General features: G+C 40.4%; 1 protein-coding gene across 1 annotated transcript in view; it reads left to right on the forward strand.

Moving 5' to 3' along the window:
* LOC145415228 (adenosine deaminase 2-like) overlaps positions 1-17,687 on the forward strand; it is a 234,275-nt gene that overhangs the window by 74,919 nt on the left and 141,669 nt on the right. Inside the window, exons 7-8 of the mRNA XM_080284566.1 lie at positions 3,314-3,483; positions 5,185-5,318. Coding sequence (XP_080140692.1) covers positions 3,314-3,483; positions 5,185-5,318 — 304 coding nt within the window. The remainder of the gene's footprint in view (positions 1-3,313; positions 3,484-5,184; positions 5,319-17,687) is intronic.

Genomic DNA, 17,687 nt, shown 5'->3' on the forward strand with positions numbered 1-17,687 from the left:
CCTTCCCTTGTTTATATCTTCTGCAAAAACAAATCTTAGAGGAATTTACAATAAAGATTTATTTGTTTATTTATTTGTACAACCAGACGCCGTTAAACCGTAAGGGGTGGCCACACACAAGTCGCCTCCACGTCCCTCTGTCTTCCGCCATTTGGTTGTCCTCCCTCGAACTCACACCCCCTCAGTCATTATCTCTCTCCACTCCATCCCTCCATCACATCCTTGGTCTCCCCTTCCCCATCTCCCCCTCCACCTTATTCGCATACTTGCACTCTTCTAGTCAGTCACTCAGTCCCCATCCTCTCCACACAGCCAAACCATCTCAAACTATTTCTCATATCAATTTTTATCATATCCACATCAATACAACAACCTTCCCTACATGAACTTAACTCCCCCGAAATTGTTCCACATAAAATACAGAGTAGATACATAAAATCCATCCTAGACATTTACCAGCCAACAAAGCCCCAGGCCCAGATGGAATTCCCCCAGTTTTGAAAGTGTTCCCCAGAACTCGCCTCTGTTCTAGCTCAGTTATTTAGACTATGCATACGTACTTCTCCATTCCCTAATTCATGAAAATAAGCCAATATCCAACCAATCCCCCCAAAAGGAAGTTCCTCTGACCCCACTGATTACAGGCCAATAGCTATCACATCTTCTCTTGGTAAAGTATTTGAAATTATAATTAATAAGCATATAGTTAAACATCTTGAATCCAACAACTCGATTAGTGATAGACAATATGGTTTTCGTCACGAAAGATCCACGACTGACGTAATCTCTTGACTCTACCATCCATCAACCAATCGACCAACATGTGGAAACTCATGCAGCAACCCTTGATATTTCTAAAGCTTTCGAGAGTGTGGCACCATTCCCTGCTGTCCAAGCTCCCTTGCTATGGACTAATGTCTTTTGTTACTCTGCTTTCCTCATATCTCAGTGGCAGAAAAATAAAGGTAAAAGTAGATGATGTATATTTTAATTTCCACTCAACGCCGGCGTGCCACAAGGATCAATTCTGACGTCAACCCTGTTCCTAGTTCATAATAATAATAATCTCCTATTTGTCACCCACAATCCCATCTATTTATATGCAGATGACTCAACACTTCACAGTTCATTCACACTCAAACATCCATTCATAAAGTTTAATATCTGTAACTCTCAACTCAGTACCACCATTTCCATAAATCAAGACTTATCTACGATCAATGGATGGGGACAAAATAACTCTGTCTCATTTAATGCTAGTAAAACCAGACATATACAGTTTACTAATAGACATACATTGCCAGATTCGTATATTACCTTCAATGCTACTAATATTCCAATCCCGAAAAGTATTGAAATTCTCGGTGTTTCACTTAACAATGCTCTCAGCTGGACCTCCCATGTTAGATCACTTGCTAAAACCGCTTCAAAGAATAGATTGTTATACAGAGTCCGTAACTTCTTCACTGACGAGCAGTTACATATGCAGTAATTTATAAGAGTCAAGTGTGCTCTCAGCTTGAACATTGCTCACCGTTGTGGAATGCATGTGGAGAGGTTACACTAAAACAGCTAAACAAAATTCAGAACAGAGCTGTTGGAATTATTAATAACCCTGCTATCATAAACAAACTACCTTCCCTACAAGCAAGAAGGAATTTTGCCTCCCTTACATTGTTTTACAGATACTTTTATGGCAAATGCTCGGACGAAGTTGCATCCATTGTGCCACCTCTGTATGCCTTCCCTCGTGCTGCACGGGCATCTGGTAGCGCTCATGACTGGAATGTCACACAATTATATTGCAGAGCTTTTGCCTATCAAAATTCTTTTATTCACTAAACTGCATCTCTCTGGAACTCGCTTCCCCGGAGTTGTTTCCCCCAAACTTCAATCTATAGTTATTCGAGTCTAACTGTTACAGATATTTTATGAATGGAGGATGCCAGTAAGCTGGTGTATTCATTATTATTTTTGTTCATATGTTTTTCTTGTTCTGTTATTTAAAAAAAAAAAGTCGCAACGAATAAGGAAGTAAAATTTGAAATTATCCCGCGTCTATAGTTCTTCCTCGAAAGGAAATCTTGGTTACAACAAAGAATTGGTCGTAAATTATTATGTCTGAGAATTTCATCCTTGAAAAACCCTGTTCCTTCCTCCTCCATGAATAACATATTGTACATCTAGTGCTATGTACTCGTACTTTTTGCACATGATTCCAGGCATTTTCTAGGATAAATGGGTGTCCCCACAAAAATCACACTACTTTTCGTTTCCGTCTTCACTTGTTATTATACTCTCTCTTCCCTTTCCGTTATCTGGGGTGAGGATGTATTCTTAATGAATAGTCCCCACACACCCCGCCTCGTGCAGTTCTGGTTATGCCCGTGCACAGCTTTTGTGGAAATTACGGAATTAACTGATAACGTGAACTTCACAGAATTATCAAAAAGGATGAAATAAAACCTGGATATATGGATGCTAAATTAGTATATTTGGCAAACCTGAAACATTATTAAAGCTGATAAACTTTTGTATGAGTATATGCAGTTACATTGTAATTTTACTCTGTAGTTCATAGTAAGATTTCAGTTACTAGCATTTATTTCTGTATGCTTGTAAATGTGAAGTTTTGTAGACGTTGCTTGCATATTTCATTCATGTACCGTAAGATTTCAGTTCCTAGCATTTATTTCTGTATGCTTGTAAATGTGAAATTTTGTAGACGTTGCTTGCATATTTCATTCATGTACCTATGAACTCCGACTCAGGTTATAATCGAGTCATTGCATTCCCCGACCTTTCCAGTCTTCTCAGTCATTTAACAAGTCATTACTTCGGCATTTTATACTGAGCCATTTGCGCTGGAGGTACTATTAGGACTACTCGGTCAGAGCTATACTTGTTTTACTTTAACTTGGCCTAAAAATGTCACCTTTTCATCTTCAATGCTGAGTTGTAACGACAGAATAACACTACACTATGATACAAGGCTCGAGGAAGTGCTACGGCTAGGATGTAGAGCCGGAGTATTGTCTTTTTCTGCCACTGAGCTATGGGAAGTAAGCTGTAAAAGGACAAAATGTAGACCAAGTTAGATCGAAAGAGCTACAGTATGATGGTTTTAATGACAAACAGTTAGTTATATGGAAAATCAGAGAATACTGTACTCACCCGTTCCCAATAAGAGTTGTATAAAATAGTCTTGCTATAGTAAAAATGAAATAGTTATAAGAGACAGTAGTAATACCGATGGTATTGCTGGAGACGTGTATCGAAACTCCGAGTCTCATTCTTCCTTTGTATTGCACAGCCAAGTATCCTAATAACGACATCTTGTGGAACTATTTTGTGGACTCCCTGACCCTCATGAACGACCTAGTGACGTACCGGCCAGCATGGGAGAGCTTCCTCTACCAGGGACTCAAAGAATTCTGCAACGACAATGTTCTCTACCTTGAGCTTCGCGTCAGGCTTCCTCCGGTAATCTCTCCAAGTCCTCTTATTGTGTCATAAGAAGCCTGGCATATGGGATGGGAACAGCTTTTGTCATCGTCCTTGTCCTCGTTTTCTTCACCATTAGCTTCGCTTTTTACATTGTTACTTCTTTGCCGTTATCTCAGTCACCATCTTTATCTTCGTCTTCTCCTTCACCTTTGTGTTTTCCATCGCCCTTGTAGCTTTTACTCGTCGTCTTCTTCCTTCATGATTTTCTAGTCCTTATTTTCATCTTTATTTTCATTTTCTTTTGCATCGTCTTCGTCGTCAGTGTCATCTTCGTTTCTTCGTCTTTATTTTGGCTTCATATTCTAATGATGTGTCCTAATTTATAGTTGCAGTATTCGTAGGTTATACCATGGAAAATTCTGGGCAGATTTTCTCCTGTAATACTATTCCCGCCTTGCCCCGCCACCCATCCCCTTCCACGCTTATTCTGCCCAGTCCCATCCGTCCATCCTAACCATTTTAGGCTGTCTGCCCTGTATTAAAATGGTCGATGATATCTTGAACGTAAAATTTACCTTTACTAACACTATTCGCATCTTACAACTACCGTCTTCTGATTTAATATTCATTCATTCTTTCTCAACCTTTGTCTCAAACTATAATGTCCCCCAAAAAAGTGATCACAATTTTTCATGCAAATTATTTCTTCTCATTTTAAAGAAAACAGTTTCGTCCGACATAGCAGTGTAAGATTTATCTTGATAACTATTAATGTTTGGGGTGACAGAACTTCATTTTCCTGAACGTAATTATCTGTTTTTGACCACAGTAAAATATCTAATGGAAATGAACGACAAAGGACCACATCTATATTTCCACTTGCTGCGTAGAGGCCCGATGCTGGCATACCATAGACCCTATTACTTATAGGTAGCAGACCTACATACGCTGCCAGAGGCTGTTATTATGAATTAAAAACTCTACCACCTATAAGATTCAATCTCTAGAACGTAAGATTTGACTGCCTCCGACCCAAATAGGCTACTCTGCTACCACACCATAAATTATAAATATCCATCCATCCATCGTCCAGTCCTACGTTGCCCCATAGGAGCGTAGGAGCCCGGGGCTAGGCACGTTGGTCCTGACATTTAAGATGAAAGTGACCAGCCTCACTCATCCCTGAGTGGCAATACGTGAGCAATAAACCCCCAACCATTCCTTTGATATAAACTTTCACTACCGTAGCTCAATCCGACTGGAGAGCCCTAATTACCCGCTAAACCACCAGGCACCAAAATTTGGTTATATGGTTACCAACCAGCTCAATAAATGGTTTCCTGGAGTACAGGAAATTATTTGGCTTGTCACTCATTGTAGAGTCACCCACAGGCAGAAGGAGGAGGAAGGAATGAAGAAAAGAAAGACAGAAGGGGGAGCGTAAAGTCACCTGTAGGAAGAAGGACGAGGAAAGAATGAAGGAAAGAAAAACAGAAGAGGATGAAAGCAAAGAAGAATGGAGAGGAAAGGGCAGACATCCGAGAGCAGCACTACATCGAGTGAGTGGATGGTGAGAGCCCTCACCTACCACAATTATAAATATCAAGTTTGTAAATAATGGATTAATCGAGGAGAGTGTTAGCCTTGTGAATGTAGGAATATATCTAAAATTTTTGAAATAAACTGTATTCCAATATCATGAATGAAATACTATAGTGTTTAATGTGTGTGTTGCAGCTGTATGAATTAAATGGAACCCACCTGACAGTGGAGGAGACGATGGCTGTCAACAACAATACTGTGCACCGCTTCCTCAATGACCACGCTCATCTCTATTACGGCACTCGATTCATATACAGCCCATCCAGGAAGTATGTACAGCTTAACTACTTCATAATGAGAGGCGTTACAGAATATAATCACTTAGCAGCAGCAAGTATAAAAATGTGACAATGTACTAAAGGGGTTTAAGGATATATTTTCTTGCTTTATCGAGGGAAAAAAAAAAACATGAGAGTATTGAATGAGCAAACACCTCCCTGACTTTACAAAAACTAAACAAGAAACGTCAGACTGCAAGATTAAATCAGATAACAATGTCAACACCAACCCTACATAAACACTTCATTTATTTGAAACCATTTCAGTAGGCAGAGGGAAGGAATTCCATAACCCCTTCACAACAATGACACCTTAATTACTATAAAATTCTTGTCTGGTTAGTTCCATAAGCTTTTATTTAGGGGTAAATATGGGGTGCCCTACCATGATGAGTGGGTTGGATTCTATCTATCTATCTATTGCCAGACACCATAATCCCCTAAGGGGTGGCCATTTGACTTTGAGTTATTTATTTTTTTTTTTTACAGGGAGGGGCACTAACCCTCCACCAACCCACTTGTTGACACGGAGGGAGCACGTATGGTTTGGTTATATGGTTACCACCCAGCGTTGTAAATGGTTTCTTGGCTTACAGGAAACCATTTGGCTTGTCACTCAGTGTAAAGCCACCAGTAAAGGAGAGAAAAGCAATAAGAACTGACAGGAAAGATGGAAGAAATGGGAAGAGGGGAGGGCAGGCACAGAAAAAGAATGATAAAGGCTAAGGAAGAAGTAGGCAGCACTACATCAAGTGAGTGGATGATGGTCGCCACGACCTATCACGACTACCTTCTAATAATTTCTAGATTGATAAGGATTTCTTACAGCTAATTAAAATGATGCATTGTTGGTCGGAATACTGAAATTGTACGTATCTTTGTAGTGCAGTGGCTTCACTGTATCCACCCTAAGAGTTTGCCACATGCTAATGTTCATAAAACGCAGTGTGGAGTAGCATGAAAGGTCGAACGTCACACCAGCCCATACCAGATATTCCTAACATTTATGTGGGCCGCTGATCACATGGCCAAAATAGTGTACCAGATTAAAAGGAGCTAAGACAATTTAAAAAAATTGAGTCAGTTGGTAAACCAGCCCTCTTCGAATGCGTTCTCGCCCTACCACTTTCAACAGGGAAGTTTTTCGAGGCCTGCAGCCAAGGGTGGTACCTTTCCTGAGGGACAGCTCGTGAGCACCAGGAAATTATAAATACAAACAGTACCCTTATCACATTTCCAAAAGGAGTTACAAAAGGAAAGGAAGGTCTGCTCGGTATTTCAAAAACTTTCCTCACAAGGCCTCCTGTGTGATGTGCACGATATATATCAATACTTGCTTGTCCCTGATGTCCCCTTCATGTTCTCCACTGCTGGGAATGACGAACCAGACATCTTCAAGATTCCTAATAGCTTTTATCACTGCCCAACGGAGTTCCCCTGAGCTTCATAATTTGCACCTATTACAGCCGACTGTCACACTGGGATGAGATGATTAAACAACTTAGCTGTGATGAGCTATTTAGAGACCTTCCACAATACAGTGTCCTCCGGAAAAAAAAAAAAAAATCTAAGCAGGTCGCTAAGCACCACACTACCATCCTCCTTCATCAGAGTGACTCAGAAATTATTATTTTTTTTTTTACACTATGGATAAATTGTATCTATCCACCTACATAGCGAGAGAGATTTCTATTTATTTTTTATCCAAGGAATAAGGAACCAAAAGCCAGAAGTCCACAATTCTTCCCTCAAAGAAAAAATAAAAAACAAGATAACAGAGAGCCAATGTCAAGAACCGTTCATTCTGAGGTGCCTGGGCACACTGCGTTTAAAAGACAGGAGGCCATGGGTAGTTGGAAATACAGACAGAAGTCGGTTCCGGGATTGATTTGTAGCATAGGTGAAGAACTGGGAGTAGCGGTTAACTTCTGTATTGGAGAGTTGGACAAAAGAAGGACGAGAATTTGCTACTAGACAAGTGCTACTCGCCCTCTGTAGTGGTGCAAGCAGGCAGTTGAGAGGAGCAGTGACCACTAAAGTAGCATCAGAAAAAATATAAAAATGAAAACCTGCGGCAAAGAGATAGAGGTCAAAGGGAGCTTGCAAGAAGAGGAGGCTTAATGAGACGGAAAGCCTTTGACTCCATCCCTGTTGAGAAGAGCTCTGTGTTGGGAGCTTTCCCACACATGAGAGTTGTATCCTACATAGGGGCGAATAAAGCCCATGTATAGATAAAACAACTGTGCTGGGTTAAAGAAGACAAGGAGTCGGCTTTGTACACTTAATCGTTTTGAAGCAGACTTTGCAAGTGAGGTAATATAATCTTTCCCAGATAAATCTTGAGAATATTAAGTCACAGTTATGTTTCAAAATGATGCAGGATTGAATTGGGCATTGTTAAAAATTAAACGATACTACTATGGTAGATTTTGACGGGTTTGAAGTTGTAAGAACAGAGTTTTTGATGCTTTAAAAACATCAAGAGTACTTTTTCTCCAATCAAAGAGATGAGCCAACTCAAACATTATGTGTGCATAGCCTCATCCCTTTTGCCTGTTGAAGTAACTGCTGAGATGGGCAGTGTGGGAAGTGAATGGAAAGGTGAAGGAGGGAGTCATCAGCATATGAGCGGATAGGATTAGATGTACCGCTTAGAAGGTCACTGACGAACAGAAGGAAGAGAGTTGGTGACAGGACAGAGCCCTGAGGAACACCACTACTGATAGCCTTAAGTGATGACTGGTGGCTATCTATAACAGCAGCTATCGAAAGACCAGAAAGGATACTAGAAATGAAGGCACAGATAGAATGACAGAAACTGTAGAAGGGCAGATTGGATATTAAAGATTTATGCCAGACTAGATAAAATGCCTATCAGATGTCAAGCTTTCACTAAAGTTCCGAAAGGAGGATGACCAGGAGTCTGAAAGGAAGGTGAGAGGATTGCCAGTGGAGCAATCTTGACGGAACCCATATTGAAGATCGGAAAGGTTATGAAAGAAAAGGTGCATTAAAATAATTTCGTTAAGAGTAGATTCAAAAAGTCTGGAAATATAGGATGTTAAAGCAATTGAGCTATAGTTAGAGGGATGGGAATGGCCACCCTTCTTTGGGATAGACTAAATGCGAGGAAACGTCTCAAGAGGGAATGGTACATGTTTTTTTTTTTTTTTTTTTTATGTGAGGAAGAAGGAACCAAAGGCAACAAGCCCGCAAAACTGTTCCTTCCAAGAGAAAAACAAAATACAAGAGAAAGCCAAATTCAAGATCCGATCATTTCGAGATGCCTGGACACACTGCGTTTGAAAGACTGGAGATCATAGGAAGCTGGACATACAGACAGAGGGAGACAGTTCCAGAGGTGACCTGTTGCATAAATGAAGGACTGGGAGTAACGGTTAACTCTTGCATTAGAGAGTTGGACAGAAAAGGGATGAGAGTTTGCTGCTAGACGGGTGCTATGCGCCTGTTGTAGAGGTGGAGGAACGCATGCAGACAGTTCAGAGGAGCAGTGACCATTGAAGTAGCGATAGAAAAGAGATAAAAATGCAACAGTGTGGCGAAGAGACAGAGGTTGAAGGGAGTCAGTAAGAGGAGGAGAGTTAATGAGACGAAAAGCCTTTGACTCCACCCTATTGAGAAGAGCTGTATGTGTGGAGCCTCCCCATACATGAGAGTTGTACTCCACGCAGGGGTGGATAAAACCCCAGTATAGAGTCACCAACTGTGCAGCAGTAAAGAAGGAATGGAGTCGGCTTAGCACACCCAATCTCTTGGAAGCAGATTTTACAAGAGATGTAATATGATCTTTCCAAGATAAGTCCCGAGTAAATGAAACCCCAAGCATGTTCAAGGATGATGCAGGATTAAGCTGAATATTATTAAACATTAGTGGGTATACCTGTGGAAGATTTTGTCAGGTTGATAGGTGCAAAAACTGTGTCTTTGATGCATTAAAAACAACAAGATTATTTTTACCCCAGTCAGAGATACGAGCCAAGTCAGACATTAGGTGTGCCATAGCCTCATCCCTTGTTTGCTGAAGTAACTGCTGAGATGGACGTTGCGGGAATCGAATGGAAAGGTGAAGGGTGAAGTCATCAGCGTATGAGTGGATAGGGTTAGATGGACACCTTAGAAGGTCATTGATGAATAAAAGGAAGAGTGTTGGTGATAGGACAGAGCCCTAAGGAACACCACTGTTAACAGATCTTGGAGAAGAACGATGGCCGTCTACAACAGCGGCTATAGAATGACCAGAAAGGAAGCTAGAGATGAAGGCACAGATTGAAGGATAGAAACCGTAAGAGGGCAGTTTGGAAATTAAAGATTTATGCCAGACTCGATCGAAAGCCTTTCAGATGTCAAGTGCAATGGCAAAGCTTTTGCCAAAGTCACGAAAGGAGGATAACCAGGAGTCTGAAAGGTAGGTGAGAAGATCGCCAGTGGAGCGTCCCTGACGGAACCCATACTAACGATCAGAAAGAAGGTTGTGATACGAAAGATGCTTTAAAATTTTTCTATTAAGAATTGACTCGAAAACTTTTGAGATACAGGATGTTAAAGCAATTGGACGATAGTTAGAGGGTTGGGAATGGTCACCCTTCTTTGGGACTGGCTGAATGAGAGCAAACTTCCAGCAAGAAGGAAGGATATAAGTTGATAGACAAAGGTGAAAGAATTTGCCTAGGCAGGGTGTAAGCACAGAAGCACAGTTCTTGAGAACAACAGGAGGGACTCCATCAGGCCCATATACTTATTAGTATTGAGGCCTGTGATGGCAGAAAATACATCAGCTGAAGAAATTTTAATGTCAGCCATGAGGAAGTCAGAGGGGGGAAGTGATGGAGGAACAGCACCAGAATCGTCTAAGGTGGAATTGGAGGAGAAAGTCTGAGCGAAGAGATCTGCTTTATCAGTAGAAGAAATAGCTACAGAGCCATTAGAGTAGAAAAGAGGAGGGAAGGATGATGAGGTAAAGTTGTTAGAAAGGTTTTTGGCAAGGTGCCAGAAAGAGCGGGAATAATTCGAGTTAGAGAGTTGAGAGCATTTAGTACGGATGAAATTATTTTTAGCATAGCGAAAAACAGACTTAGCACGATTCCGGGCGGAAGAGTTTACCTAAGCAGGGTGCAAGCACAGAAGCACAGTTTTTGAGGGTCACAGGAGGGACCCCATCAGGCCCATAGCCTATCCCTTGTTTGTACTGAGGGCAGTGATGGCAGAAAACGCATCAACTGAAGAATTTTTATGTCAGCCCTGAAGAAGTCAGAGGAATGAAGTGATGGTGGTACAGCACCGGAATCATCTAAGGTGGATTTGGAGGAGAGAGTCTGAATGAAAAGTTCTGCTTAATCAATGGAAGAAACAGCTATATAGTCATCGGAGATGAAAAGAGGAGGGAAGGATTGTCAAAAAAGGGGGGGCGGCTTAAACAAATTTTTACTTATTGAATTAAAGTCTTAAGTTTTACTTTATTCTGGCTTACGTTGCTGATTCTTTGAAAACGAGAAATTTATAAACTTTCTCCTCAAATAGTGTTCAGAAAAAATAATCACTCATGGATGTTGAACTGGTAAGTACTGTCGGCCTCTGGAGAAAGAACCTGCCCCTGACAATTAATAATTCATCCTGGAACTTAGTAATAATAAACCAGGCTCTTGCTTTCGCCTCTCCTGGCTTACGCGAACGGTTTTATTATAAATTAATATGAGAAAACTGGCACAGCTACAAGTCGTGATTAATGTCAAGAAAAGTTTGTGGAAGCTGGGAGCAAAATAAATTAAGTAAGAACAATTTGGAAAAGTGAAACACGATTTTACATTTAATCGAGTTCAAAAGAAAAGCTGTAACTTTATTAATTACAGCAGAATGAATGCTTACATTACAAAAGTAGTACAACTCTGCCCATGACTACACACACCCTCAGGCAATCCCCCCCCTTCCTCCTCCCACCCATGTGTAGTACTGAGCCTGCCCAATATTATTAGGTCACATACCTCTGTCCAAAATCTACGCAGGCTGAAGATGTTTTAATCACAAGAACATACACGTCCATCTCGTACTGTGGCTACTGGGTAAACAAACAAGGGAAAGCCGAGTCTACGTGAGCGAGTGGCCTTGACCAACTTTCCTACCCGAGTAACTTTCACTTAGCGAAATCCTCCCCCCCCCTCTCTCTCTCTCTCTCTCTCTCTCTCTCTCCTCTTCTTCTTCTTCTTCTTCTTCTTTTTCTTCGTTCTGTTTTCTCCTTTTTTTTTTTTTTTTTTTTTTTGTTATCCTCATATGTTACCACAGTCAAAATCACTATACAGCTGGAATTAACAACCACCATTATTACCTGGTTTAGGACACGTCTTTTCATATAAAGGACAAATCAAAACAAAGTGAAACATTTGAAGACATTCATTAATAATGTTTTCCTATTGCATACATCCAAATCCAGGACATACCAGGCACTGTGCATCACTCAGGTACGATGGGTCTGCACATTTACAGCAAAATATCATGGGTATCTTGTGTGCGTCACACAGTGTTTCCAAATGCTTATCACACCACAGTTCAGCTAAGGGTGATTTTGCAAAGTTATGCTCGAGTTTGATAGCCGTCCATAGGTCAAATCCCAGGCTTGTACCTAAGGAAAAGAAAGAAAAAAAAAAGTCTAATCAATCACCCTTAGATACCCTAAAACAAACACTTCATGAGTCCCCCCTCTAAGATACCTTACCCACCCGGGTCTCCCATCTTCCATAGATGTCTGTCGGAGTCTCACCTCCGAGGGTTTATATATCCATCTCTAGATTATTATCAAGTACTGTCATCCACCCAACACCTATTATGGAACTGTAAGGACTGATACTTACCAGTATGTAGTGACTGCACTCCTCAGGGAAGATTCTTGCATAGGTAAAATGCACATTCTTTGTAAGTATATTTATTAGACAGAAAATGCGTCAGGAGTCAGGGAGAAGAACAGGAAAGTATTTATACACATATTGTAGTACCCGTTCATCGTTCTCGACATTATTATGATTGCGGAATTGTTTTTTAGTTATCATCATCATTATATCTACACCCTCTGCACACATGACATGTATGAAAAATAATATATAGGCCCAGCAAACACAAGAAGAAACACTCTGCTGGTGGTAGGGTTGTGTGCACAATTTAAATGTTTGATGATTTCTTAAAAGTTACACAGTGTTCAGAGTACGGGTTAGGTAGAGGACAATATGAATCAAGGAAATATATAATGTGATTCTTTATGAAAAAACAAACCCAGTGACCCATTTCTCCAGATTTTGAAGTGGGTAATATGTTAGCAATGATAAACACAGACTCAGGTTCGTCAGGTATTTTCACATGTATCATTTCATCAACTGCGACACCCCCCAGAATTGTTTAACACAGTGAGGGGGGTAAATTTTTACGAATCACAGTTTCATTTTCTTGATCAATCATTTTCCTTTAAGCTCTCATATCAGAATATATCTGCCAATCAATATTTATTCTTAGAATTCCTTGAGTGTCTCCAAACATCAGCTGGACACGATTAGACCCACTAGCTTTCTTGAATGTTACATTTATTCTCAGATTTCCTGTGTATTCAGGATCAATTGCATCTTTAACGTCCTCAGGTAATAGGTCTAAGACTAAAATCATTCTTCCATTGGTATAGACCTTATAGTTAGGTAAGTGATCTCGACTGGGACCTACAGCCTTCAAGGTATAATGGTACAATGATTCGAAATGATAAGGAAAAGAGACTGTGAAGTTATACAGACTTCTCCCATTGACACTTACAGCCTGCCCTGACAAGTCGGCATGAGTCATATACAAAGGATTCTTATTATACGATCCAGAAAAAGCAGTCATATCAACTATGCACAGATACAGCTTGCTTGGAATACAGTTCCCCCAAGGGTTGTCAACAGTCACTGAACTTTGATTTTGAGCAATGACGTATGATTTTATCACTTGTACTCCACAAACAAACCTGGATCAGATAACGAAGCATTAAGTACAGCCATAGCCGCTGGATGAGGAAAGACACGAATAACCCACAGTTTACACAAATCTATGTGGAACTTCATATTGCCCCCATCTCGATGAGTGCTGATATTGGTTTAGCAAATTCAGGTCGAATATTGACGTCAGTATTATCAAGTAGATATTCATCCATCTCATTTAAGTCCATCAAGTTGTGGTTTACATAGATGAAGTCCATGTTCCTTACAGTAAGAAACCTTTTTCCATGATCACTGAGATCAACAAAATGGTCTTCAGTATAAGTATCTCCTATCCCACTGCCATTTTCATTATGAAGTAAATAACAATTTTTACCAATAGTCCCTACTTTGGAGGGACTAAGTGTTGTAAGCAATTTTATAAAAGCTGTATAATTATATATATAATTATTTTCAACCTGAATCAAATTTAAAAACACAGATGCAGATTTATATATTGATGGTAATACTGCCGTACTCTTCTACGAGTACGGAAGTCTCGTCTGCTTTTGTAACTCGTATCAACTCGAGGGCTTGAGTGCTCATATCAGTGAATGACCCATTAGCTCTAGGCATGCGAAATTGTACATATTTATCAGTTATTTTTTGACAAAAGCCTGCATTTATGGGTAGAACATCCATATCCTGCTTTGACGCAATTGATGATTCTATCATCCGGACATTGTGAGGACGAGGAAACATTTCTGTTATGGCAGCCGAATAATTGCTGAGAGGGGATTTCACCCGTACTCCCGATGCAATATCAAGAGACATGTTACCAGAATCAAATCATTATTCTAACTAAGCAATATTAAGTCAAAAAACATCCTTTTTTATGACATTTCCGTAATTTCTGCCTTCATTTTGACTTTCGTTTACGTCCTCCTTTCATGCTAGCTCTTTGGGCAACACCTCTCAGGGCTGTAATACCTCTCTGTTTCAGAGAGTCATTCAGGTTTGCCTTGCCACTAGATACATCCTCGAGTCCTCCTTGTCCCATACCCAGAGCTTCAGGAACTACATTTTTATATCAAAAGGAATTACCCGTTTCCCTATGCACCTTAGAAAGTCAAAAATACCAGCTCCCCATAGGTAGTATACGGGACTCCTAAAAGTTGTTTTATCACTTAGAGTTCCTCCTCGTTTGAGTGGGAAGTCTTTGAATATTAACAAGAATTCGACTTTGGAAGGAGGAATCAGGGTAGTATGCATCATGGTGTCAAAAACAGTAATGAGTCTGTGAGCATCTTTACCTACGTCTTACATGTAAAACACAGGTAACACTGTGATTGTCTTCAAAGTACATTGGTCCACCATTCTGATTAGTAATTTTTACGTCAACACTTTCTATGGTTGAACCACTAATTGCTTTGCACATTATAGGATTAACACCCTAACTCATGACATCATTCAGTAGGGATATAGCATCATGGATATTCACAATTTGCTCCCCCTACATCGCAAAGGGTTAACCAGGCCAGAGAACACATAGGAATAATCACTGGAACCGGTTCATCAGATCTGGGTGGGTATGGACCTGTAACTTAAATAGGATTGGAATTCGAGGATGAAGGACTTTCCTTTTCAGTTTTTTGAAATACCGAATAACGAACTCTTGGCTCAAACCCCAGCACTATGGCAATTTGAGGAGCAAATTCCATTGATAACTCGGTGTAAGTACGATCTGTATCAGCCCCAACTACCATTTTTGGGACAGCAACCCTTTCCATGTTGTAATCATAATGTATTATCTGCTGGTAAGGGAAATAATCAGCAAACTTTTCTTCAACAATATCCTAAATTCTTTCAGCATTTGATAATTAATGGATTCGATAATAGATACTAAATTACGAGAGCTCAAGTTGGGAACAGTATGTTTCAAGTGTGTAATTATGAAAAGTTTACTCGTACTCTTCGTTTTCAGATCTCTTTATTCGTGCATGAAAACCAATTTTACAATCTGGATCACATTTCTGAGACTAATGATATTTTGGGAATAAACTATTACTTCATGATTTCTGTCTAGCTGCAGTGGGATAATGTGATTCTGAAAGTTTGTTGTGGTATTATCTGGATAAACATCTCTACTTGCAATGGAAGAGACATAGAGCTATAAGTCATCAGTGTCTTTCAGTGACATGTCTGTTCCCTTGTAGAATATATACTAACAAAAAATACGATATACCATTGTGTTACAGGTTAAGAAAACTAGTGACTTATGAATTTTTTTTTTGTTGTTGTTAACAACTTACATATGAATTTCTATCAACATAAAAAATAAAAGAAATTAAAAAATAACGGTACTTGGAATTACATAATATCACCCAGGAACATCTTACAGGCTATTACGAGTAAATGCTAGTAGTAATCAAGAGTGGATGTGCAATAGTTTTGACAAATCTTAATTTCTTAAGTAAATCTGTGTCTCAGTACTTAGAATTATATATCATCTCCCCAGATCATCTTACACACTACTATTAGTAATCAAATTTGGGTATGCATAGTTTTGATAAGTATTCATTTCTTAAGCAACGTTGGGGTAAGTAATTTCCCAATATTATAAATTTTCCTTTTAAATCTGGATCGATCAATGGCCTCTTTTATATAACAGCTTCCATTTCTGACATCTTGACAGGCAGGGTAATCTTCATATTGTTAACCCGCCCCGTCCCGTTGACGTATGGGTACGTTGCAGCGATTTGCATTTGCCAGTCTCGGCGACGTACCAGTACGTCGTGCAATTGCAAGGTCCCTAATTTGCAGAATTTTCAATTTTCGCGCGTGATTTTTCGTATGTATACACGGGACACCTTCCTCTATTCCTCTACAGGATGCCAAGCAGGGACAATGCCTTACACCGCATAACCTCCCCCCTCCCCCCCTCAAGCCATTGTCTTGGCAAAGGACCTGTTACCAGTGACCTGGCTAGTAAAAATATTCAGCGCCAGAGTGATTCCCCAATCGATGACAATGTGGAGGACAATGTTTACATAGCATTAGAAGAAGAAACAGCCAGAAATAATGATCAGGTAGTGTGGCAAAAAAAGGTCAGGTATGGTGATTAGTTAGTGAGTGAAACAATGCTTATAATGTCTTTATTAATGCTTGAAAACCAATATACTCTCATACTACATATACATTCGTACCAAGTAAATAAATAAATACCGTTTTTGAGTGGATAAAATAGTTACCCTCCCATAGAACTCGTTTTCTTTGGTGCCAGCATGTTAGAAAACCCAGTCAGGTAAGGAGGAACTCCTACCTGGATTGGGTATTTTAAACCTCAGGTGAGCGATTTCTCTATGAATTTTCGATGTTTCTCACCAAAAGCGAAGGTTTTAGCCAAATTTTTTTTTTTTTTTAAATACCTTGGGACTGGGGGATGTCGGAGGTGTGGAAAACCTTGGGACGTGACGGGTTAAGAAACGAGATTTGCTTGTTAAGTAGTCTAGAAGATTCTCGATGTTCCTGGTATTTTACCGTTGCGTGTCAGAGTTGCCAGTTAGCCTGCTGTTTATGAGCGTAGTTATTTTGTAAGTGGTACAACTACTGCTTCATTGTAAGGTGAGCAGCTCGTTTTGACAGGTGTCTAGGGGTGGTGGAACCTGATGTATGATGCAAGATGAAGACTGGAGTGATGGTTAGGAGAACTTTGGTGGAAACAGGTGCAGGTGAAGTGTCAGTTGTGGTGGCCAATTTCTCCTGTGAGCCATAGAAGATCAGTGAGGGAGAAATTGTGGGACTGTGTCAGGTGGTGGACCATGAGTGGCATCAGAGGAAGGTCTGTAAAAGAAGCGTAGTCAAGGAAGACAGGCACCTGCCAGACCATTTACAAGACCTATTTTCAAGGAGCTGCCAATGCCTGAATGGCTCACAAGTGCTGAAACTGAGGCAGCTGCTGACAAAGATTGCTGATGTCTTCTCTGGAGACCTACACCTGGGGTGCACTGATCTGGTGGAGCATTGTATAGACACTGGGAATCACTGCCCTATTAAACAGCCAGCATGGAGGTTGGCGCTAACCCAACAGCAAGAAATGGAGAAGGTGATGGAGAATCTCCAAAGTTAAGGAGTGATAGAAGAATCCAGCAGTTCTTGGGCATCAGCAGTGGTTCTGGTAAGGAAAAAGGATGGCTCAGTAAGGTGCTGCATAGATTATCGAGTCCTGAATGATGTGACAGTGGAGGATGCATGCCCCTTGCCAAAAATTGATGACACCCTGGATGCTCTGCCAGGTGCCAAGTGGTTCTCCACCCTAGACATGAAGGCAGGATATCACCAGGTCAAGGTCACAAAGAAGGACAATGAGAAAGCAGCCTTTTCATACGGGCGGGGTTTATGGCAATTTAAAGTG

Source organism: Coenobita brevimanus, chromosome 13 (genome assembly GCF_032717465.1).
Source record: "Coenobita brevimanus isolate Jiangsu-jjx chromosome 13, ASM3271746v2, whole genome shotgun sequence".
Lineage (NCBI taxonomy): Eukaryota > Metazoa > Arthropoda > Malacostraca > Decapoda > Coenobitidae > Coenobita > Coenobita brevimanus.